Source organism: Xenopus laevis, chromosome 4L (genome assembly GCF_017654675.1).
Source record: "Xenopus laevis strain J_2021 chromosome 4L, Xenopus_laevis_v10.1, whole genome shotgun sequence".
Taxonomy (NCBI): domain Eukaryota; kingdom Metazoa; phylum Chordata; class Amphibia; order Anura; family Pipidae; genus Xenopus; species Xenopus laevis.
In genome coordinates, this window is record NC_054377.1 from 71,108,236 (window position 1) to 71,131,281 (window position 23,046).

The 23,046-nt window shown below is 38.5% G+C and overlaps 1 protein-coding gene across 3 annotated transcripts; it reads left to right on the top strand.

Annotated features, from left to right (window-relative positions):
- The first annotated feature begins 117 nt into the window (after nt 1–117).
- On the top strand, nt 118–21,095 carry ano10l.L (anoctamin 10 like L homeolog). 3 transcript variants are annotated; one of them, XR_001935319.2, is made up of 14 exons: nt 118–350; nt 1,322–1,379; nt 5,766–5,941; nt 7,863–8,036; nt 8,729–8,863; nt 9,741–9,860; nt 11,893–12,459; nt 14,147–14,202; nt 14,391–14,465; nt 16,203–16,376; nt 17,340–17,531; nt 18,876–18,946; nt 19,366–19,509; nt 20,729–21,095. XR_001935319.2 is itself a non-coding variant. In XM_018258137.2 (14 exons), the coding sequence occupies exons 3-13, from the start codon at nt 5,797–5,799 to the stop codon at nt 19,504–19,506; spliced, it is 1,917 nt and encodes a 638-aa protein (XP_018113626.1). In that variant the 5' UTR covers nt 120–350; nt 1,322–1,379; nt 5,766–5,796; the 3' UTR covers nt 19,507–19,509; nt 20,729–21,095. The 3 variants fall into 3 exon arrangements, 2 of the variants coding, with proteins under 2 accessions (XP_018113626.1, XP_018113627.1); XM_018258137.2 differs by having other exon boundaries at nt 120–350; nt 18,809–18,946; XM_018258138.2 differs by lacking the exon at nt 1,322–1,379 and having other exon boundaries at nt 120–350; nt 18,809–18,946.
- The last annotated feature ends 1,951 nt before the right edge of the window (nt 21,096–23,046 follow it).

Sequence of the window (23,046 nt, forward strand, 5' to 3'; positions counted from 1 at the left end):
ACACAGTTCCTATCTCTATGGTACTGTATTCTACAGGGCGTATAACTAACAAGGGAAAACAGGAAAAGAATATCTTTGTTTGTGAAGTTTGGACACACCCCATACCTGAACAGACCTGTCCAGCCAGTCCCATATAACTTCAGGAGTTTACAACCGAAAGTCACTCAAACATACAAAAAGGATTTCTCTTCAGAGTTCACTTGGGATTTTTTGAATCGCACTATTGTTTTATGCAGAAGATATTCAGGAGGTAATCAGTATGTACTGATCCGTGACTGTGTTCTAGAACTAGACATGGGGCATTCATGTATTAATGTCCCACTGCACTAAAAACTAAGCAAAGTAAAAAGGTATGTCTCATTCTTCTATTTTAATGTAAACATCATGAAACAGCAATATTAGCAATTTTCTAAGGATATAAATACTGTATATGTGTGTGAGTATATTTGAAAATGATTATGTCTGAAATGTACAGCACATTTTAATGTATATTTCTATATGCATTTTGTGTTCTATGAAAACTGCAAGCCATAGTGCAATCACACAGTGCAACACTGCAAAGAAAATTAGGAGTGTAACTATGGATGGAGCAGACTCTGACTGCTGGGGGTAGGGGGCCAAGTTGGGCAATTACAATGTGTGTGTGTGTATATATATATATATATATATATATATATATATATATATATACACACACACACACACACACAATCATGTCTTATTTGCAAAATTTAAGGGGGCGTAAAATGATTTTGCAATGTGGCCCAGTAACTCCTAGTTATGCCAGTTGTATTTATTCCATATATGAGTGGAGTTATAGCTTATAGATACATTTTAGCAGACACGTTGGGCAGTGTTTCTATGAGTCTGCAACAACTTGCAGTAATTATGTTTATATATATCGCTCTACAAAGTATATTGTTATATAAAAAAACGATGGCATAAGCTTTTGAGGCAAACCCCTTCAGAAGATGATTTTTTTGGTTTAGGGAGGCTCAAGATGGCCATACTCTGACTTACAAGCTACCAATGTGATGGGACTGCAGTCTGAATGGTGAACTAAAATGCGATTTTGGCATCCACTGGGATGATTTTATACTTTTTATCTGGAAACAAGTGAGAATAACTTAGTTCTTTGATGGCACCCTATAAGTGCACTAAATAGCCCCACAAGCACAATAGGACTCGCATATAATGAGGTGCCAATGAGTTTCCAGCAAATACATAAAAAGTGTCTATATGTATGTCTATATTAATTTATTTGTGTTTATATTATAATGCATTTTTATTGTCTGTGTATTGCTGACTCCTGGTTGTACAGAGATGCCATGGCCATCCAGCTATGATGTGACAGATGAAGCTGAGGGTGCTGTGAAGGAGTGAGTAGTTATCCAACAAACTGTATGGCTAAAAGGGGTTATGTGCGGAGAGTCTCAGTAGAATGCATTAATGTTTGCAGCAATGGGGTCCTAGTTTTGCTTCTAGTCAGGACACTATGTGCAATGAGTTGACATGTTCTCACCATGCTTGTGTTGGTTCACTAGGTATTCTGGTTTGTTCCCAAAGCCATGCAGGAAGGTTCCTGATAAATATATACCATATGCAGTGCTGTCTAACTTCTGTGGTACTGAGGGCCGAAATTTTTCTGGCCTATATAGTGGAGGACGATAATGGAAGCCAGTGTTGACCACTCCCTGTTTTAAACCAAATCCACTTTAAACCACACCCATGTTACCACAAGATCATGTCCAAATTAATTATGGTAGCACACCAAAAAACCAAATGGTTGGTGCTCACTGCAGGGATAGCACTTATCACTCATATGTGAAAAAAGTTAACATACCCGTAAATCTATATGCCGCCTCCTCCACCTTGGTTAACACAGCACCCCTTCCACATGATTAAACACCTTAGGGGCCCCTAATAATAATTTATTTTCAAATGCTAACAAACCTCCAGAACAAATACCAGGCTTATGTTCCACAGGCAAAGCAGGGCACACACAGGCAGAGCAGGGCACAAGCAGGCAGAGCAGGGCACACGCAGGCAGAGCAGGGCACACACAGGAAGAGCAGGGCACACGCAGGCAGAGCAGGGCACACACAGGCAGAGCAGGGCACACACAGGCAGAGCAGTGCACACACAGGTAGAGTATGGCACAGGCAGGCGGAGTAGGGCACAGGCAGGCAGAGTATGGCACACGCAGGCAGAGCAGGGCACACACAGGTAGAGTATGGCATACACAGGCAGAGCAGGGCACACACAGGCATAGTATGGCACATGCAAGCAGAGTATGGCACACACAGGCAGAGCAGGGCACACGCAGGCAGAGTATGGCACACGCAGGCAGGGCACACACAGGCAGAGCAGGGCACACACAGGTAGAGTATGGCATACACAGGCAGAGCAGGGCACACACAGGCATAGTATGGCACATGCAAGCAGAGTATGGCACACACAGGCAGAGCAGGGCACACGCAGGCAGAGTATGGCACACGCAGGCAGGGCACACACAGGCAGAGCAGGGCACACACAGGTAGAGTATGGCATACACAGGCAGAGCAGGGCACACACAGGCAGAGTATGGCACACACAGCTAGAGCAGGGCACACACGTGCAGAGTATGGCACACACAGGCAGAGCAGGGCACACGCAGGCAGAGTATAGCACATGCAGGCAGAGCAGGGCACACGCAGGCAGAGTATGGCACATGCAGACAGAGTATGGCACACGCAGACAGAGTATGGCACACGCAGACAGAGTATGGCACACGCAGGCAGAGTATGACACACACAGACAGAGTAGATCGAAAAAATCAAACAGCACACTGTTAAATTTGCAGAAGTGCTCAAATGCCCATAGCATACATAAAGGCAACATTTTAAACCTACCTGGCCCTTTATCAAGCTTGATAAAGGGCCTGGTAGGCTCGAGAGGACTTAAAGTTGTTCAACATGTTGCCCACCAGCCCCATGATACTGCTCTGCTTTTCCAAACAAGGTACAGCTAACAGGAATGTTTAGGGAATCCCTGTTTTGGATGGGAGAGGGCTCTGGCTGGGAGTCAAGGTACTTGCACAAGAACTAGGGGTAGGCAGAAGATGCACGTGCCTAGGGTGCAACCGCATGTGTGTGGGCACTAGGAACATACACTTTCTGTCTGCCTAAAACTATTCTGGGCCCTCAAGTCTGCATGATTTCCTTGTGCCCCCACTGCCTGCTCATCACGTTTCCCACCTGGTTGCCACATGTGGGGGAAAGGCCTTCTGAGTTGCCTAGGGCATCTCTCCAACACTGCTGAATGGGTTTTAGTTCTCATTTAAAACACTTATGAATACTCTTAAAGTTGATAAAGCTATAGGAGTAGTCCTCAATCCAATTTTCCACTGGTAAAGGGGAAATTCAAATCATATTTACTAAAAAATGTTTTCCCTTGGACTGGAACATGACAGCAAACAGCTATGGGCTAACTGACCACACCTTGCAGAAGGACAAGAAGCTAACAAGCAGTTTAAATTAAATTCTTTGCAACCAAAGGGTGTTCTGAGAATCTGGGGAGGGTGTCAAACAGTGTGGAACTTTGCACACAGTATTCAGCATTCATTATCATTTGCACATTCTAAGCATTTAACAGTGGTTTGTACTACTTATTAATTTCACATGTATATGAAATATTTTAAAGTTATAGCATATGAATTTAATAGCCGTTATTAGAGAGCAATTTTATCACCTATTTTCTATTGAAATTATTTGGACTAGCTTGAGTGTTGTATTATTTCTAATCTTATTGTGTACTTTCTATGAAATGATTTTGATACCCACTCTTTACAGTGGGTGAAGAGGTGCAATTTACACTTTCTTGTTTTTTTGTGTATTAATTTTTACTGATGCTGTTAGTGTTGTAGCAGGAACTCCATAGCCTGAACAAGGCATCCATGACTAACTTCATGTGTGGAGCACTCCTAATTTCCCGAAAAAGCTCAGTGACCTCAACTATGTAAGGGGTGTGTGTTTTTACTGGAAATGTTTGCAACTTTGCAAGAATATTTGTAAGCTAAAAGAGTATAAGAAACAGTGGCAAAAGTTCAAAATCAACAAAAAAGAATCTTAGTTAACTACAGGATTGGGTGCTCAGAATTCATTGTCTGTTGAAATCAAGCAGATAAAATGTACATTTGAATTAAAGTTTGTAGAATATGTGTAGATCTTTTGTAGCCATGTTAAATTATATTTAGGGGCCCATTCACTAAGTTCGAGTGAAGGAATAGAGGAAGGAAGGATTTTCAAATGTTTTTTTTGGCTACTTCGACCTTCGACTACGACGTTCGACTTCGAATCGAACGTTTCGAACTAAAAATCGTTCGACTTTTCAACCATTCGATAGTCAAAGTACTGTCTCTTTAAGAAAAAACTTCGACCCCCTAGTTCGCCACCTAAAAGCTACCGAAGTCAATGTTAGCCTATGGGGAAGGTCCCCATAGGCTTTCCAAGTTTTTTCTGATCGAAGGATAATCCTTCGATCGATGGATTAAAATCCTTCGAATCGTTTGGATTTTGCGCAAAATCCTTCAACTTCGATATTCGAAGTCAAAGGATTTTAATTCGCCAGTCGAATATCAAGGGTAAATTAACCCTCGATATTCGACCCTTAATACATCTGCCCCTTATTGTATAGATTTTTTACGGTCATACAGTTTAATTATAACAGACCATACAACAGTATGCTTTCCATTATTGAATTTGCTTTCCACTCAGTAGACGTTATTTGGACAATTAAATTAATTTAAAAGCAATATTGTATGGATGAGTTAGGCAGCAGACTGAAAACTGCACATTCTGTATTATTTTAAAATATATATATTTTTTATTTATAACCATGTGGAGTTTTGCTTGGCAGGGCTTCTGGGGACAGGTCATGAATATTTATTTTCATGTGTTCTGTTGAACAGAGTAGGTGGGGCTGTGTTTAGACAGATGATGAAAGATAACTGAAACTACAGATCTGATAGCCAACAAACTGCAATATAAACCAGGGCTTCTGCTTGAAAGGGTTTATTTCTCACCAACTGTTGCTCGTCAAACAGTAATTTGTATATTTGTACCTGTGCATTCAACTACTGCCTTTTCCATCACATTTCATAATACCAGTTAATTTACTGTCATCTATGAGTTTCTTTTAGCTTAACATCAAAATTTCTTTTCAACATTTTTATTAATTTCATAAACAAGTCTGAGATAATACAGTACAAGTGTAAAAATCCAAATGACATCTGATACATCATTTAGTGTAAACAGCAAATTTCTTCAAACATCAAGTTTCCTTAGAAGGATCCCTTGGTTGTACCTATTTATAAACTCATTTGACAAAGTTGTGTAGAAAAATGAGATATCCAGACAGGACACGATTTGTGGCGAGACCTAGGGTGGCAAAATTTTAGGGGCTGCATGCTGTCCAGCTGCATTCTAGGGAACACTGGGTATGTACAGCTCCACATTGCTCTGGATCCTGTGCATGCGTGCATGATTGCGAGCGCAGGGGGAAGACTACTCATGTGAAGGTAGACGGGCGCTAGGATCACGAGGCCTAGAGGCGCCTGTGCAGGAAATCCGGCCTGTATCCAGAATTAAGTATTGTTCTTTAATATTTGCAATTACCAAATTACTAGTTTCTCAAAACCTCGTCATGAACATACTTTGGAGAATAGAATTGTTTTCATTATCTATAGTTAATTTATTTACGTTATTTACATTATGCTTTCTTTAAAGGACATACTGAAGAGAAATTATTGAAAATACAATGGGATCATGGACTGCAATTCGCTGCCAATGCTGTGTGATGCCCACTATCCAAACACTTGCTGTAATGAGACTAAGAGAAAGCATCAAACCCGAGACAAAGAAATGGTTGATCTCTGTCTTGGAGACTCCAGCAAACCCCGGGGGTAACATTTTCGCCAATGTCAACAGATGACTTTCTTTTTAGGATATGCCTTATATATTCTGTACTGCATATGCCAATTTTTCTTTTGATTTATACTTTTGAATTATTTCAAACCCTGTTCCGTAAAGGGGTTGTTCACCTTTAAATTAACTTTTAGTATGATGTAGAGAGTGATATGCTGAGACAATTTACAATTGGTTTCAATTTTTTTTTATCTGTTGCTTTTGGTTGCTAGGATCCAAATAATCCTAGCAACCATACATTGATTAAATGAGAGAATGGAATATTAATAGGAGGGGGCTGGAATAGAAAGATAAGTAATAAATTAATTAATTAATTCAAAAACTATAAAAGATAAATAATGAAGACCAATTGAAAACTTGCTTAGAAAAACATACTAAAAGTTAACTTGAAGGTGAACCACCTTTTTAACAGGGTCAATGCTGTCCTGCACCTAGGCTACTGCAGAGATCTGAAGGATCAGTCATCAATAAATACAATCCAATAAATACAATCTAAAATCTGTGTTACCAGATATTCCCATGCAAGTACAATGTATAGAGGGCTTTTATTATTTCTGTGTATATGCTAGACACACTTTTATGATCTTTTTCAGTACATTGTTTGAGGTTTTGTCAACCTTTGCTTTGTCTCAAATTAGTGGTTCTCATGCCAAATTAGGTTAGTTTGTTGGGAGAGGGTTATTACAGTACATACTAATATTGACAGGACAGTCTTGGGAGCACATTTGTTTAAACAAGTCCGAACCACTGGCTGTTTAGAGAGATAATTTTCAAGCAAATGAATGGGACCTTAATCAAGTCCAAAAAAACCCACAAAACATACTGTCATTCAGTTGTGCCCTTTAAAATAAATCAAATAAACAACATAGTTTAAGGTTAGCAATATTTCACTCAGAGCAGCCAAGCACAGTGGGGTTTATTAATGAACAATGGGCAAATTTGCCCATAGGCAGTTACAAAGAAAATTCACTGGCACACAGGTACAACTAGCAGGGTAAACCCTTGCTAATTTATTAAATGGTTTGCAGCATGCAACGTTTTGGGGTAACCCCCTTTATCAATGCTTGATAAAGGGGGTTACCCCGAAACGTTGCATGCTGCAAACCATTTAATAAATTAGCAAGGGTTTACCCTTCTAGCTGTACCTGTGTGCCAGTGAATTTTCTTTGGATCCGTCATTTCAAGGTGGGACGCCGATTCCACCATTGCTGTGCACCAGGGATTATCTTCAATTGAAGGCCAGGGTGTGCGAGAGCAACCCGCTAATTTCCCATAGGCAGTTACCCATAGCAACCAATCAGTGATTAACATTTTAAAGTCAGCTGCAAGTAGAACAATGAATGCAACAATTTGATTGGTTGCCATGGGTTGATAAATGACCCCCAGTAAATCTTCCAGAATATAATCAGGGATTTCACCTTAGTCTTTTACTGGCAACTCCCTTGCAAAGTGAACACTTACAGCATTATTGTCACCTCAAAAAGAATGAGAGAAAGAATTTCAAGAGCACTGAGTGCAGCCCTTTGTGCTCATTCAGGAAACATTCTTTCTTGGGTTTGGCTGCATTCTATGTGTCAGATAAAAAATCCCTGAATGGCCCTGTTGCAGCCTGTGGTCCGTCTTCACTGCCTACTTTGTGAGTCTGCCTTTAACAATGCAGTTTGCAGTAATTTAACAGTTTGTAGTTTTTCATTTACAGATCATAGGCAAAGCAGACCTTAGCTGGCACACAACATCTGATAAACTATTTATAACTATCTATAATATAGATTGTTAGGATAAGCTGTGCAGTTGCAATAATGATGCCAATTGCTTTTCTGTAAAGAGCAAGGGGATATTGAAGCTGTCTTTTTAGAATTCGGACACTGTATTAACAATAGGACTGTTTTTACCATTTAGGTGCACAAATACTGGTTCACCCAGGTGAAGATGATGAAGATGATATACTTCTTCTTTCTGCCACTGAATGTTTACTGCTGCAGGCCACAGAGAGATTAGGGCTGGCCAAAGCTGACCATAATAAGTCAATAACTACATTTTCCTATAAGAACAAAAATCATTTTTTAAACTCTGGTGAGAACCTTTTTTATTTATGGGTATTGCTACACATTTGTACAAAAAGTTAAAAGGTAAAGTACACCACATAAGAAATTATTCTAAGACAGAGACTTGTGTAGACCTTCAAGGGGCAGATTTATCAAGGGTCGAATTGAAAATTCTAATTCCAACGTTTTCTTATGGTCAAAACTGTCAAATTCAACTAGGGAGTTATTCAAATTTGATTTGAGTCAACATTTTAATTTGATTTTCAAGATTTATCATACTCTGGCCCAAAACTTTGGTTGAACTCTAATTCAACTATTCACCACCTAAAACCTGCCGAATTGTTGTTTAAGTTAATGGGAGAGGTCCACTGATCAATTTTGAGTTGTTTGCAGCCTTCCTGACATTTGAGTTTTTTTCTGAGAAAAAAACTTGAATCGAGTATTTTAAATTCGAATCTAATTCGATTAATCAGAGTTTTAAAAATTCAATTTTTAAATGAATTTCGAATTTTGAGTTCATGGGAGTTTATGGGAGTTTTAAAAACTCACACAAATTCGAAATTCGACCCTTGATACATGTGCATTCCTGTGTTGGCAGTAAACACAGATCAAAGAGAAACCTTTAAACATTGATTCTGCCATGCCACAATGTAAAAGCTTAACTAATACCGTCTAGGAAATTATTAATACAGGTATTTATGATCTATATATTTTCAACAGATAAAATAAATATCTTCCTAACATTAGCGGAGCAACAGTTCTTATTGAAGTATGAAGTGGAAAATCTAAAAATACTACAAGAGACCTGTCTCCCAGGATACCCCAAATATCGACTGTATCCTGGACAGCACATTGGTAAGGGTATCTACACTAACAATCATATGGAGATTCCTTTGTTTATACTTTATACTGTTGGCCTAAAGTAGTAATGGCAAAATGCATCTGCAGAACAAAAGATTACATGTAGCATTCTCCGTGTTTTTCTGCAACTGCAGCATAACAGTTTCATTTTCTTGTTGCTAACCCACACGCAATTTGTGCATAGCACTCAGTGTCAGATATGTACCAATAAAAGTACAAAATTTGCACAGGATATTCTCTGCATAATAGAGAGAGCCCATGTGTGTATTAATGGTACACAGTTTTGTACAAAGTACAACGATTTAAAGGAGAAGACAAGGCTGAGTTTACTTGGGGGTGCCAAAATTTAGGCACCCCCAAGTGATTGTATATACTTACATGAAACCCCGGGCTGGTGCTCCTATCAACAGAAAATTGCTGAAGCAATTGCTTCCTTCTTCTTATTTCTTTGTGTAGTTACACATGCGCAGAGGGCGAAAAGCCGAACTTTAACGAAGTCGCCTATTTTGTTCTACTGCGCATGCGTCTGCCCCGGGAAATTTAAATGAAAGAAGAAGAAGGAAGTCGATTGCTCCATGGTGCTCGCTTGAAGAACCCCTGGGCCAGTGAAGTTTTCTGCTGATATGACTTTTGACACCCCCAAGTAAACTCAGCCTTTTCTTCTCCTTTAAGGAAGCTGTCTCTAAAAATATTTGCTGTAGCTTATCCTCTTTTGACCTTACTATCTTTCCCATCATATTCTTACTGCCCTCATATAATCTAAAACTCTGAAAGCAACTGAACTTTGTCCCAGGAAAATATACAAACAGAAAGTTCATTGTATTAATCATGTTTGTATTTCCCCCCTCCTAACATCTCTCATTTCATGTAGTTCATTTCCTGCAAAAGTGGGGGATTATTGTCAAATTCTACCCCATTCATGATAAAGAAAAATTAAACAATTTGCAGAAGAGGTGGTACAAAGAAATAAGTCTGGCTCCACAACCAATTGGTAAGTATTAAAATAGTTTTATTCTTTTGCATATGCACACAAAAATACATGCAAGTGTGTGCATGCGCAAAAAAAATAAATAAACAATTTGCCGACAGGGTTGGTGTGGGTAGACAAGTTTTAACTAGGGGTAGGCTACATATGAGGTATACAAAAGTAATATAATATAAAGCTTTTGGAGATCAGTCATGGACAATTGTAAGTTTGTGAAATCAGACTCTGTACATCATGTGTAGTTTACAGAATAATGTTTGAACAATGTAAACACAAAATGGAACAACTAAGAGAAGAACGGGAAAGTAAGAAAAGAAAAAGAAGAAAAAAAAAACTTTAAAAAAAATTACAAGGAGAGCAAATGACTAAACAGGGTATCCTGGAATCTATGTTTGATCCACAGTCACTTGACAAAAGATTGGTGTTTATTTAGAGAAATGCTGGTCAGCTTCTCGGTGCAACATATCCCATCCATTTTAATTTTCACCATCTTAAAATCAGTAAAAGGTGATTTCCAGAACTAAGAAAGCACTTGTTAAGCTGCTAAGACTATTAAGCAACATTTGTACAAACCATCTTGTTTACATTTTATCCCATACACGCAACATTGTTTTGGGCTTGAATACTCAGTTTATAAAATTATATAAATAATAACTAATGTGCAGACTATGGGTCAAATTTACTAAGAGGCGCAGTATGACGTCATTTCGGTACTTCGGTACGGGCGATTTACTAACGGGAGCAGACGTAACTTTGCTAACTTCGCTGGCGCTCACTCGCACTCAATCGCCAGGCGAAGTTGCGCTCTGGCAAAGGGATGTAACTGCGCAAATTCACTAAGATGCGGATTTTACTGAACGTTACCTCTTGTGCCAGACTTGCCTTCGACACCTCAGACCAGGTGAAGTGCAATAGAGTAGATAGGAGTTTCTCAAAATTTGGTTGTAAACGCTGGCGTCTTTTCCTTTTTTCAGGGTGATAGGCTGCAAAAAGAGCGTAACCGACTTCCCCCTTACATTTCCTAACATATGGCACATAAACTATACACTGGGCTCATGTGTAGGGCAATATAACAACTCTATTTTTTTTTTATTTAGCTTCCCTGGGCTTGTGTAGTGTAATATATTTGCTGCAACATATACGTCCATTCAACTTTAACTTCCCGTCATATGCAAATTAGCCAACGCTAGCGCAACTTCGCTCTGCTTGCCGAATTAACGCTAGCGCAACTTCACCAGCATTTGGCTCCCTGGACGCAACTTTGCATGTTAGTGAATTAGCGCTGTCGGAGCGAATCTTGGCCTGGCGAATTGGTGTGCTGCCTGCGAAGCCGTCGCTGGCGAATTTTAGGCTCTTACTAAATTTGCCCCTCTATCTGCTGACAACCTCAAAAAGACCTAACTCTTAAATTTCCTTTATTATTATGGTGTTGTAAGGCCAGCAGGGGGCCACCCTTATAGTATGATGGTGCATGCACTTATATCTTTTTCTAAGTATCACTCAGCTACCACTGTTTCTGTCTCTAAAATAAGAGGTTTTTTTTGATCCAGTGTTGGTATCTTACTTTCACTGGGTCTTGTCTAGAAGCATGATCATTTAAGCAAATGATTCTAGTTTGTATGGGGAAAATTATAACACTAAGGCAGTGCAGCAGTGCTGTTTATGATTTTCCATACTTTGAGCAAATAAATGCTACTACATAAATATATTGTGCAAATAAATGCTATGACATATAAATAATAATGTCATGCAAAGAGCTCTATGGAGATCTTGTGCATTCTAGAGTCCATATAAATCTCTTACCTTATGCAACCAGTATTGCAGATCTGCTCTAAGGGATTACTTGATATATGGGTCCCACCTGCACATTGTCACGTTGCTTCAGTACATCAGCAGCACCAAGTCAGTAAAACTTTAAATGGAGAGACACAGAAATGTTTGTCCTTTATAGTAAAACCGTTGAAATTCAAGTACAACACAAATGCTTAAGGCATGTACAGTATTTAGTGGATTCTGATAATTTTATTTCTATTTACAGAAACTGTGCGTGCTTATTTTGGAGAGCCCATTGCATTATATTTTAGCTTCCTAGGATTCTTCACTCTTTCTCTCATCGCTATGGTGCTTCTTAGTTATATTCCAGCTTTCCTTCAAGACTCGTCAGACAAATATATTATTTTTGCCGTGTTTAATGTTCTCTGGTCCACTGTCACCTTGGAACTGTGGAAGCGCCATAGTGCTACAAAAGCTTACTTCTGGGGCACGTTAAACTTGAAGAGTTATATAAAACTTCCTCGAGCTGAGTTCTGGGGCACCCTGATTAAGAGCCCCATAACAGGAAGGCTGGAACCCCACTATCCACACTGGAAGAGGAAAATGAGGATTTGCTTTGTGACAGTACCGTCCGTGTGCATTTTTCTGGGACTTGCTGTTGATGGGATGAATATGTACCTTTACTGGGAAACATGGATTAAAAAATGGTATGAAACGAACCCCAGCAACATGGCGGCATTAGGACTATACCTGCCTAGTATTTGCTACACACTTTTCATGGAAATGTTAAATTCTGCATACATGAGAGTGGCTACAGCTTTAACAGAGTATGGTAAGTAGAATTTACATTTGCTTGCTTACTTACTATCCTAATAATGTTTAGGTCACAAATCAGTACAGGTAATATACAGGGATCTCTTATCTGGAAACCAATATCCAAAAAGCATTTAATAATGGAAAAAGTATTAGAGCGGTGGGGGGTAAACGAGGAGTAGACGTTTTGCCTAAACTACTCCGCTTGGAAACTAAGTGGATATTTTTCTTGGAAAGTAGGAAACCCCTTGGTCTAAATAGTGACTGTGATGTCACGTGCTTTTTTTTGAGATATTACTGCTGGTACTTCATCTTCTACATTATGCATACTTCAACATATATTCTCTATGAGTGCTTTAATAAAGGCCTGTACCTTAATGAAATTCTTATTTATGTGCTGAATATGCATTAAATATATTTAATGCACTTTATTTATATATATGAAGAAAAAAACCCATACCAAGAAAACCTTATTAAAATTGTGACTGTAGTGTTTATTTTAAATTTAAATTTTCTTTATTTTTTCTTATATTTTTTGGTTTTAATTATTCATTATTTCAGTTATTGTCTCATTTCATTAATTTTTCTAAAATTTTCACATATATACTTTTTTTCTTTTTTGTTTGTTTTTTGTTTGAGGTGTATCTTTTGCATTTTGTATTTTTGTTACATTGCTTTGTGTATGTATGTATTAATTTGTCTTTTGACCACTAGGTGGAATTTCACAATTTGTAACAAAAAGTGGTAACACATGTGTGCCTTGTTGTGATTGGGCACAGCCCCTTTATAAGATGTGTACAGGGGTGTGCCATTTAGCCTATAAGTAAGTGCCCCATCAGGCACGAAACGCGTTAGGTTTTATGTCCTAATAAATTTTCTACTTTTTTAAAAAAATATTCAGCTCTTGATTATTGGAGATCCTCACATTCTTCCTTTTGGATTCAGTGTATGGAAATAAGTACCTTGTACTAGGGATTTACTAAGCTATCAGAAATCCATATTGGTAGCAAACTTTTTTTTATTTGGTTTATTTAATGTTTAACTGTTTTTTTCAGTAGACCAGAAACGTCATGTCTTAGGTATTCTGGATAATAAATCCTATACCTGTAATGGATTAAAAAAGGATGATAATGGAAAAGTTTTGGCTGCATCTGTAAATCTGCTTCAAAATGATTCTCAATATTATGGAGAACATTCGTCCCTGTTTTGTATATAAGTGGCCAATAATATTTGTCTGACAGAAATATAGAGTATAACACAACATTTTATGTAATTTAAAGCCCTTTTGTGGTACAGTTTAAAACTGTGATAGTGGTTTTATAAATAAAAGTACTCGTGCATCTGGCACACACCCATTTTACCAAAGAAATTAACCATTAACTGGGACCCAACCAGCCTCCCACAGGCCCAATTGATTGTGACTGTTTATGGGATCGTGGAGCCAGTTCAAATTGTTTTTCAATGTCGTTAGAAGGAAACATGTATAGTAGAAATGCTGTGTCTTCTAGAAATTTTATGAAGATTCCATTCCACACAGTGTAAAAACCCTCTTTATCTCCATAAACTTATGGAAAAAACATAGAATGTAGTACAAAAAGAACAGAGGCGTCACCAACATGCAAATATATCATACAAGTATCATACAAGTATTAGAAACGTAACAATAATATATAAAATATGACCAGAATTTCCTTTAAACTCAACAGAAAATCACAGGCTAGAGTCTTCGTTCCAAAATCATCTAACCATAAAAGTACTTGTGGTAAGTGCTTCTCTTCATATGTACAAGAAAACTTGTTATGTTAGCCATTCAGTGTAGGCCTATATTCTATAACGTTTATGCAGGTATATATTACTCTGTGAGTACCTAATGAAGTGGTGATTGTGTTTTCAAGCTGATGTGATTATATTGAACTCCACAATGAAAATATTAATTTTTTTCCCTCCTAGTTCCGCTTCATCAACTGTTTTGGACTCTTGTTTTATATAACCTTCTGTCTGCAAGATCTTCAGCTCCTCAGAAAGGTTAGTGCACATATTGTAACCGATTGAAATAATTACATTCCTAACAGGGCAGCCATCAGGGGGGGGGACAGTGGGGAGAGTTGTAGGGGGCCCCCGGCCATGCCACACTTACTTGATTATCCGGGCCCCCCATCTTTCTGAGAGCTGCTGACTTCGGGAAGGCATGGACGTTTAAGGGGCCCTGGCCACCAATATCTTTTTATTTTTTATTAACATGTGGGAGGGAACCCTAGCCACCAATATTTTTTTTTGTTTTTTTACTGTGTGGTAGGGGGCGGACCTGTAGGTGGGGCTTGCGGTGGGCGCAGCCCAGGAAATGTTGTCGTATGGGGCCCTGTGATTTCTGATGGCGGTCCTGATTCCTAATACTTTTACCAGCCACCTTAACAATTGGCATGTGGCCACCAAGTACTGGGGTAATATTCAAAGAGGTTCAGGCATAGGCTGAATTTTAGTTTATGTAACAATTCAAATCCTGTTTAGATATTGAGTGTGAATGAGTGAGCCTGATAATAAATAGGAGGGGAGCTGAATCTCCTCTGACTTCTGAGTTAGTTGGTGGCCTGCGACCACACACTGAGCAGAGGCATTAGCAGACTGGATATTCTGTCCAGACAGATTAGTTTCATCTCAGGACAGTCAGACTACTTTGGCTGAAATGCCAGAACATATTACTACCTGTATTCATTTTTAATACTTTTTCCCAATATCTTTTTCTCGCTTTAATTTTCATTGAAATAATCCCTTAGCACTCTTACCTAGCCCCATGTGAGGAACAAAGGGTCCGATAATGAGGTAGGGTGACCAAACATTTTGCCTTATGCCTGACAGACCTGCTTTTGAGTACTGTGTCCTCTGTCCTGCACTCCTTATATTAAAACGGCAGGTACTGAATGCAACAATAACCACTAATGTGTTATAATTAGAATTTTAAGTAGATGCCATTGGTAAAACAGTGTGATACTTGACTAATAAATAATTCTCCTAAGTATATTTTGTATATTTTCTACAACAACAACTACATATTTCAACTCAAAGCAAAGATAATTTGCCAAAATGTGTCATACTAGTATTTTTGTAAATCTCTAAAGTTGTAGTGAATTATCACGTTTGAAAAAATATGCCAAAATTCAACATTAGTATCAATGGGACATTGGCAGGGTTGAAATGAGGCCGGAAGAACAAAAAGCTTTATTTTTCAGTCTAGATTTACATAACCAATAAAAATGGACTAGGGAGCATGTAATGTTAGGAGATGCATAAAAGACTTGACAGCACAGGGAGCAAAGCAGAGGAGGTATTGATTAGCCAAAAACTAGCAATTATTCATATTAGGAAAATCTAGACCAACAAACTAAATAATTTACGTACCATGCAAGTCTTGGGCCCCTGTTAACTGTATACAAAATGCTTGTGTTGTTATTTCTTTGTGATATTTTTATTTAAAAGCACTAAAACTCAAACTATTTTTAATATGACCTCAACAGTATATGTTCATAGTGTCACAGTTTCCAAAATGGTTTGTAATGAGACTGGGGACTGCATCACACTGACCTTTTTTTTTGCTCTTGAGCCACTTGTTATTTTGACCTTGTGTTTGGGAAAGATAAACATCCACCCATTTTTTTAGCAAACAGAAGATTCTATTGCAGTGTTTCATAGTAATTTACTGGCCTATTTTTACCATTCACCATTATGCATTATTCTGCACCCTGATGTATTTTACATTCCCCACAGCGTCTCTCTTCTCTTCTCATCGTGTCTCAAGTAATCAGCCAGTTTAAAGAATCATTGCTTCCATACCTGAAACAGAGGCTTAAGCTTGATCCTGTGTGGGTAAAAAAAGGCAAAGTAGACACATATCCCTTCATTGATGAAGTTGTTTCTGAAGGAGACATGTTTTCTTACCCGGTAAGTTGTATACATATATGTAAGAGGGGTGTGTGTGTGTGTGTGTGTGTGTGTGTGTAAAAACAAAAAGGGGAAAAATAAACAAAACAGCAAAATAAACCCTTGGCAGCTAACTATACATTAAGGTTTCTCTGACTATCAGACTAGAAACAACCTTACGTTGCTCTGGTCTCTACGTTAGCAACAGCAGTCTTTACCACACGCAAAAGGTTTGTATTTCAGTGGTATATATATATATATATATATATATATATATATATATATATATATATATATATATATATATATATATATAGTGACAGCAGGTCAGTAAAGGTTTGTGGATTTGTGCAGGATGGTGTGTATATCTGTCCCAGGTTTGAACACGTAATATGCAGGCAGCTCACAGAGCAGTTAACGAGCTCAGCAGAATCTAACCTGCTGATCCAGGTTGCTATAAATATATATATAAAAAATGGAACGTACAACCATAAGAAAATAGGAGAACCTGGGTGCCAGTCGTGAGAATCAAATAGTTAATGCAGGAAATGACAGCACACCGAGGCGATATTTACAACAAGCCAACAAAACTACTTGATGAAGTGGAGGTTTATTTGAAGTTCAACGTTTTATCTCTGCACAGGAGCTTTTGTCCGAGAGAGAGAAAGAGAGAGAGAGATTTTTTAAAAAACACACAAACTACCTACATGCCACAAAGTACCTGATAAAATGAAGGCAAATTGTTTAACTGACCCCTTTTTATTGATTTGGATTTACGTCCTTTTTAACTTGTCTTTTGTTATAGTTTTTTAATTATTTGCCTTCCAGGTGTGCCTCCTTCTAGCTTACTAAATAGAACAGCTCACTAATAGGTAATTTTGTGTTCCACAATCCAATGTCACACATTTCATGGATTTATCAAGTAAAATATTCCCTGGTAATCAATACGTTATATGACCTGTTCCTTTCTGTTCGTTTTTTCAGGGTTTATTTGATGACTATATGGAGCTCCTGGTCCAGTTTGGCTATGTCAGTCTCTTTTCCTCCGTTTATCCTCTGACTGCTGCCCTGCTGATTTTAAATAATATCACTGAGATCCGAACAGATGCTTTTAAGTTATGTCAGATATTCCAGAAACCTTTTTCATATCCAGAAGCAAACATTGGAATATGGCAGGTCAGATAACCAACACACAGAAGATGCTAAACTTAATACATGTCATACACCTCAAAGATCTTTAAGAAATTATATTTTGCAACCACAAAAAATGTCAGGCAAACATTGATGACAAACTTCAAGTTACAAGTTACACTACTAATGTGTTACTCACATATACAGTAAATACTTACAATAATATGGCTTCCAGCCATGTTCTTGATTTAGAGAGATAGAAAATAATTAGCACTGGTGAAATACCCTCTCTAAGCATATATATCAGTTCGACAGACAGACACTAATTTATTATCGGATATGATTCTGGTCTCACAGCTCTTTGTGGCAACTTGTGTCCCCTCATTTTCATATCCTGTCTGAGTTTATGTTCTTTGGGAACTGTAACCGCATAGAGAGAGCAGACCCCATCCTCTGTCTTTGGCCTGATGTATGATGGTCTCCATAGCACTACATGCTCCTAAATTTGCCTGTACTAGTATCCTCCTTTTGAAGTGGTTGCAAATCTTGAAATGCTTCTCCTCTTTGGCCTTGCTCCTTTTGTGCTACTAAGACAGAACCTTTGCTTATAAATGTTGTAGTCATAAGAACTGCACACTGGTGGAAAGTAGAGAAAGGTAAAATAGGAACTTGCAGCCCAGCTTGAGAAATACAGATTCTAAGCCACAACAGGTGCAGAACAACTTAAAGCACCAAATAAACTATGCACTACTAGGATATATGTTAGGATATGCTTATAACAAAAATGATGATGATAATAATAATAATAAATACAATGTTGTACTAAATATTCTTACTCTTCTGAATCACTTGATGGGTCAGGTTAGTGACTTCCTCCAAAGTGAGCTAAAGCCAAAGAGACAGCTCCTGTGTCATCCCACTCCTGGAGCAACCTATGGTCAGCTTGTAACAGTCATTTAGTCATAGTTCTCAGAATATCTAGAACGGCAAATATGTTTTTACCCCAAACATCTACCTATCTGACCTTCAAGCTGAGCTCTCTGGTTTATCTATCAGAACAATTTGACAGCCTCCCCAACTCTTACCCTAACTAGCCTTTAGGTTGAGCCTGTGTGTCTGCACCCAGCCAGATGCAGTGCTGATGCACTCCCATTACTGAAGAAGATAAAGTCAGTGTGGAGATTTAAAAGTTGCTTGAATGGAGCAGCAAATTTAGACAACAGCAATGTCCCAAGTCTGAGCATAAATAGTGTCCAAAAATTATTCTTTGCAAACATAGGATTTTTACCTCTGACATAGCGCTCTTGTGTTTCTTTTCCCAGACTGCATTTGAGACCCTTGGATTTCTGTCTGTCATTACCAACTGTTTCCTTGTTGCTATCTCACCAGAGATACAGGCTGTTTGTAAGAAATATGAAGTGGGACCAGAGAAAATATTGCTCTACATGCTTGCTGCTGAGGTGAGCCTTGCACGTGGCAAACACTGTATTAAAGTAAAAATTAAAAAAAAATCATCTGTATAATAATAATCTTAAAATATTGTAGAAGATCCCCTAGTTGTCCAGTGCTCAAATGTATAAATGCAAACTATCCCTTCTTCTCTTCATTTTTAACTTGGGAACTAAGGTATGTTAGGTATTAGAGAATTCTCATATACAGTCTCTTATACAGAACGTTAAATAAGCAAAGATTATAAACTTGCCTCCAGTAAATGTCATGTGATACCATGTCTGATTCACTCACATTTCTGAATTAGTTGTTGGCTGGGATGAATAACAACATAAATAAAATTAGTTCTGGTATGTAGTTCTATATTAATATTTACAGAAACAAGTTTAATACCAATGATTTTGGCATTTCTTATTATTTGTCCCAACAGCATATACTCATCATTCTCAAACTGTTTTTGGCATTTGCAATTCCTGATAAGCCAGCTTGGTTGCATCTGAAAGTCATGCAGATGGAGTATCGTTCCCAGGAAGCATTCAAAAAGATGCCCAGACAAGACATTTTCAATTAGCTGGTACATTTTATTTGCTGCGATATGTCAATAAAGCTGAGGGGGAAAAAAGACACAGACCAAATAAAAAAATCCCTAAATTTCTCCTGACTGATAGAGAGGACAGCAAAGAAAGAAAGATGTTTTAAATTTGCCTTAAGGAGAAATGAATTGTCCTGGTTCTAAAATAACAGATGTCAAACTATAATAATCTATAATATGCATTAATGCCTTCGATGCATTCTAAACAACTTTTCAACATACATTAATCAAACATTTCAGTGGTTTTAATGTTATTGGCAATTGAAATTAGATGCAGTTGTGCCGGTAGATGGGATAGTGGGTAGATAAGATAGGGGGTACCCAAAATCATGATTACCCCAGTTAGATTACCTTAAACATGGTCAGATTTGGTTCAATCTCCGGCAACACCTGGTTGGGCACATATTACACGCGACACACATGGGCCCTTGCTGTACTGTTGGGGATGGTGCTAACCACACTGATTTCACACACAACTTGATCTCTTAAATAACTTGGTGCTAGTGGTTCTTAAAAAAGCAGATGAACTCTTTATTGATGGATATTACACAAACTTTTTTTTGGTGGGTGCTGCTTCTGATGATACAAGATCTAATCTGTAAATGCTTCAAATATTCACTCAATTGGTTGTTACTAACGCAGTCACAGATGTAGCATTCACAACACCCAGAGGTAGTAAGGCCTAACTTGGTGAACAATCTCCAGCACTAGATGGAGCTCATAGAGGTGTATTACTCAAGAAATCTCTTTATCCCTGAGTCTAGCTGCTTGGGTGCCTATACTGGCAGCATTGGGTACTAACCCTTATTAGCATCCTCGTTGGAGCCTCCGACTGCTCTACTAACTACCCCAATCCTGCCTACACTTTACGTGTGCTTCCCTTTTTAAAATTGAGGACATAGCTGACACCTTACATGACTAACAGACCTGCTCCCCCGTCCCCATAGTTCTATATATTCATTTAATCATGTGTAGTATTTAGGCAGATTACAGTATGGTAGTTGTAATGAACAACCAACCCAGAAGGCCAGCTCACCAATAGTCTATACCCCGCTAAGCAATTAGTGAACATAGATTATCTGATGAGGCCATATGTTATAGATGATGATAAAACTGTTGACTAATTTACCATATTTTTATTATGTTTGTTTGGTATAAAATTCTATATTAAAATGATTTTTACTTTTTTTTTGTCTTTTAGAAATGTTCCGGGGCAAACACAAATTAAGAAAAAGTGTCAGCTATCAACGTAATTACCGACATAGCCTGAGGACCTTATGCACTGAATGAATATGGTTATGCCTTATTTTGAACTCTCTTGTTGAATACAAAGCATCAACATTGAGTAAGGGCCGCTATCACTATTTATATTTAATGTGCCAATATATTCCACATCTTATTATAGCTTATACATCATTCACATCAGTCCCTGCCCCAGTGGAGCTTACAGTATAGGGTCCCTGTCTGTTAGGAATATAGCTGTGTGCTGTGTAACAACTGTTTTAATAAAAAAAAGTATATACCTCTGCAGATAAGCACAAATGAGGGCAGGCAGAAAACAATCACTATCACTATTTATATTTAATGTGTCAATATATTCCACAGCACTTAACAGAGATTATACATCATTCAATCAGTCCCTGTCCCAGTGGAGCTTACAGTCTAGGGTCCCTGTCTGTTAGGAATATTGCTGGTGATCAAACGGACAGGAGCAGATGTGCTGTGTAACAACTGTATTAATAAAAGTAAAAGTATACACCTATGCAGATAAGCACAAATGAGGGCAGGCAGCCCTTAAAACAGGCCAAGGTACAAGGGCAAGCAGCAGACAAACGTAACCAGGAACAGGCCAAAGGTCGAGATAGGCAGAGGTCCAAACCAGGAGATCAGAAATTGGGGAACAAGGACAGGAGCAGGACTTATAAGGTAGGAGCAGGGTCATAGGAACAAGGTTGCAGGAACAGGATCAGGCTCAGGAACACGATCAGGAACAGGGTCACAAGTTAGGAACAAGATCTACAAGACACAAGACTAGGATAAAGCAGAATGGCCAGTGATCCAGCATTAGGTGATCGGGGAAGCAGGTTTAAACAGACCTTAAACACGCTATTGCCATCAGCTGGATAGGGGGCATGCATCAGGGAAGATTGACACAGAGGCATTGTTACAGAAGGCACTTTGTCAGAGTCATGCCAACACCACACTGCCTCCTGTGGCTCAAACAAGAGAGCCATGACAGAAAGACCACAGGTCCCTGTTTCGAACCCAGGGAGTTCACGACACTATCATGTTTAAGTACCAGTGGCGTAACTAGATATTACTGGGCCCCACAGCAAATTATTTTTCAGGCCCCCAAAAGTTTTTGCAGTTGACTTGTTTTACCAATATTTATTGAAACTGTATATGAATTAGGGCCTCGTGGGGCCCCTATACCTCCTGGGCCTCCCTGCAGGCGCAGGGTCTGCTTCCTCTATAGTTACGCCCCTGTTAAGTACGCTATGGTCATTTTTTTTTATCGGTAGTCAATTAACAGGCCTGTAACCAGCCCTCATGCCTAGGATGCCAACACTGCAAGGAGCAAATGCTAAGCTCTGCCGTACCATGACTTTGCCACTACTCCAGCATAGTGCCATGAACCTTATAGCTTGTTTCTGATGAGAAAAATTATACCTGAATATTCTTCTACTATAATCTGCAACATAAAGCACACCGCTTGTATGCCTCCAGAGAAGCATTATCAGGCCGGGATTTCTACTTGGGCCAGAGGGTTCCCCTATAGTGTGCCCCCCCATGAGCGCACTTATGCACAGGCACCTTCTGTAGCACTGGTGATCAGGTGCGCAGCAGCGAGTCCCCCAGTGCTTCTTATAATGATGAATTGCGGCTGGGCGGCATGCCATCCATAAAATCTTGCTGCCCTAGGCCCAGGCCGTTGTGGCCTTGCCAAAATCCTGACCTGTGCATTATAACCACTTCTTTTAGACATATATTTTCATTTTACAGACATTTTTTTATTACGGAATTTTTTTAGGTGCTAATTACATATTATATATATATATATATATATATATATATATATATATATATATATATACACTAACCCTAAAACGTTTTTTAAATAATGGTACCAGTACAGTTGTAACAGATACAGAAAAGCCAAATGTGCTAAATCAGTTCGGAGTTAGAGTTCCAAGCAGATAGTTCAGCTCAATCTCGTCAGTGGCTGACTCAGGATACGATTCAAAAAGCTTTAATCAAAATTAATGTAAACAAGGCGCCTGGGCATACACCCCCGGGTTCTAAGAGAGCTTAGTTCAGTTTTAGACTGATTTTCTCAGATTCGTCTTAATCTGGTATGTTACCTATAGATTGGAGAAAAGATGATGTCATTTCAGTATTTAAAAAGGGATTACAATCTCAGCCTGGCAATTATAGGCCAGTAAATTTGACATCTGTGGTGGGCAAATTATTTGAAGGCTTGTTAAAGGATCACATTCAAAATTTTGTCCTAGTGAATGG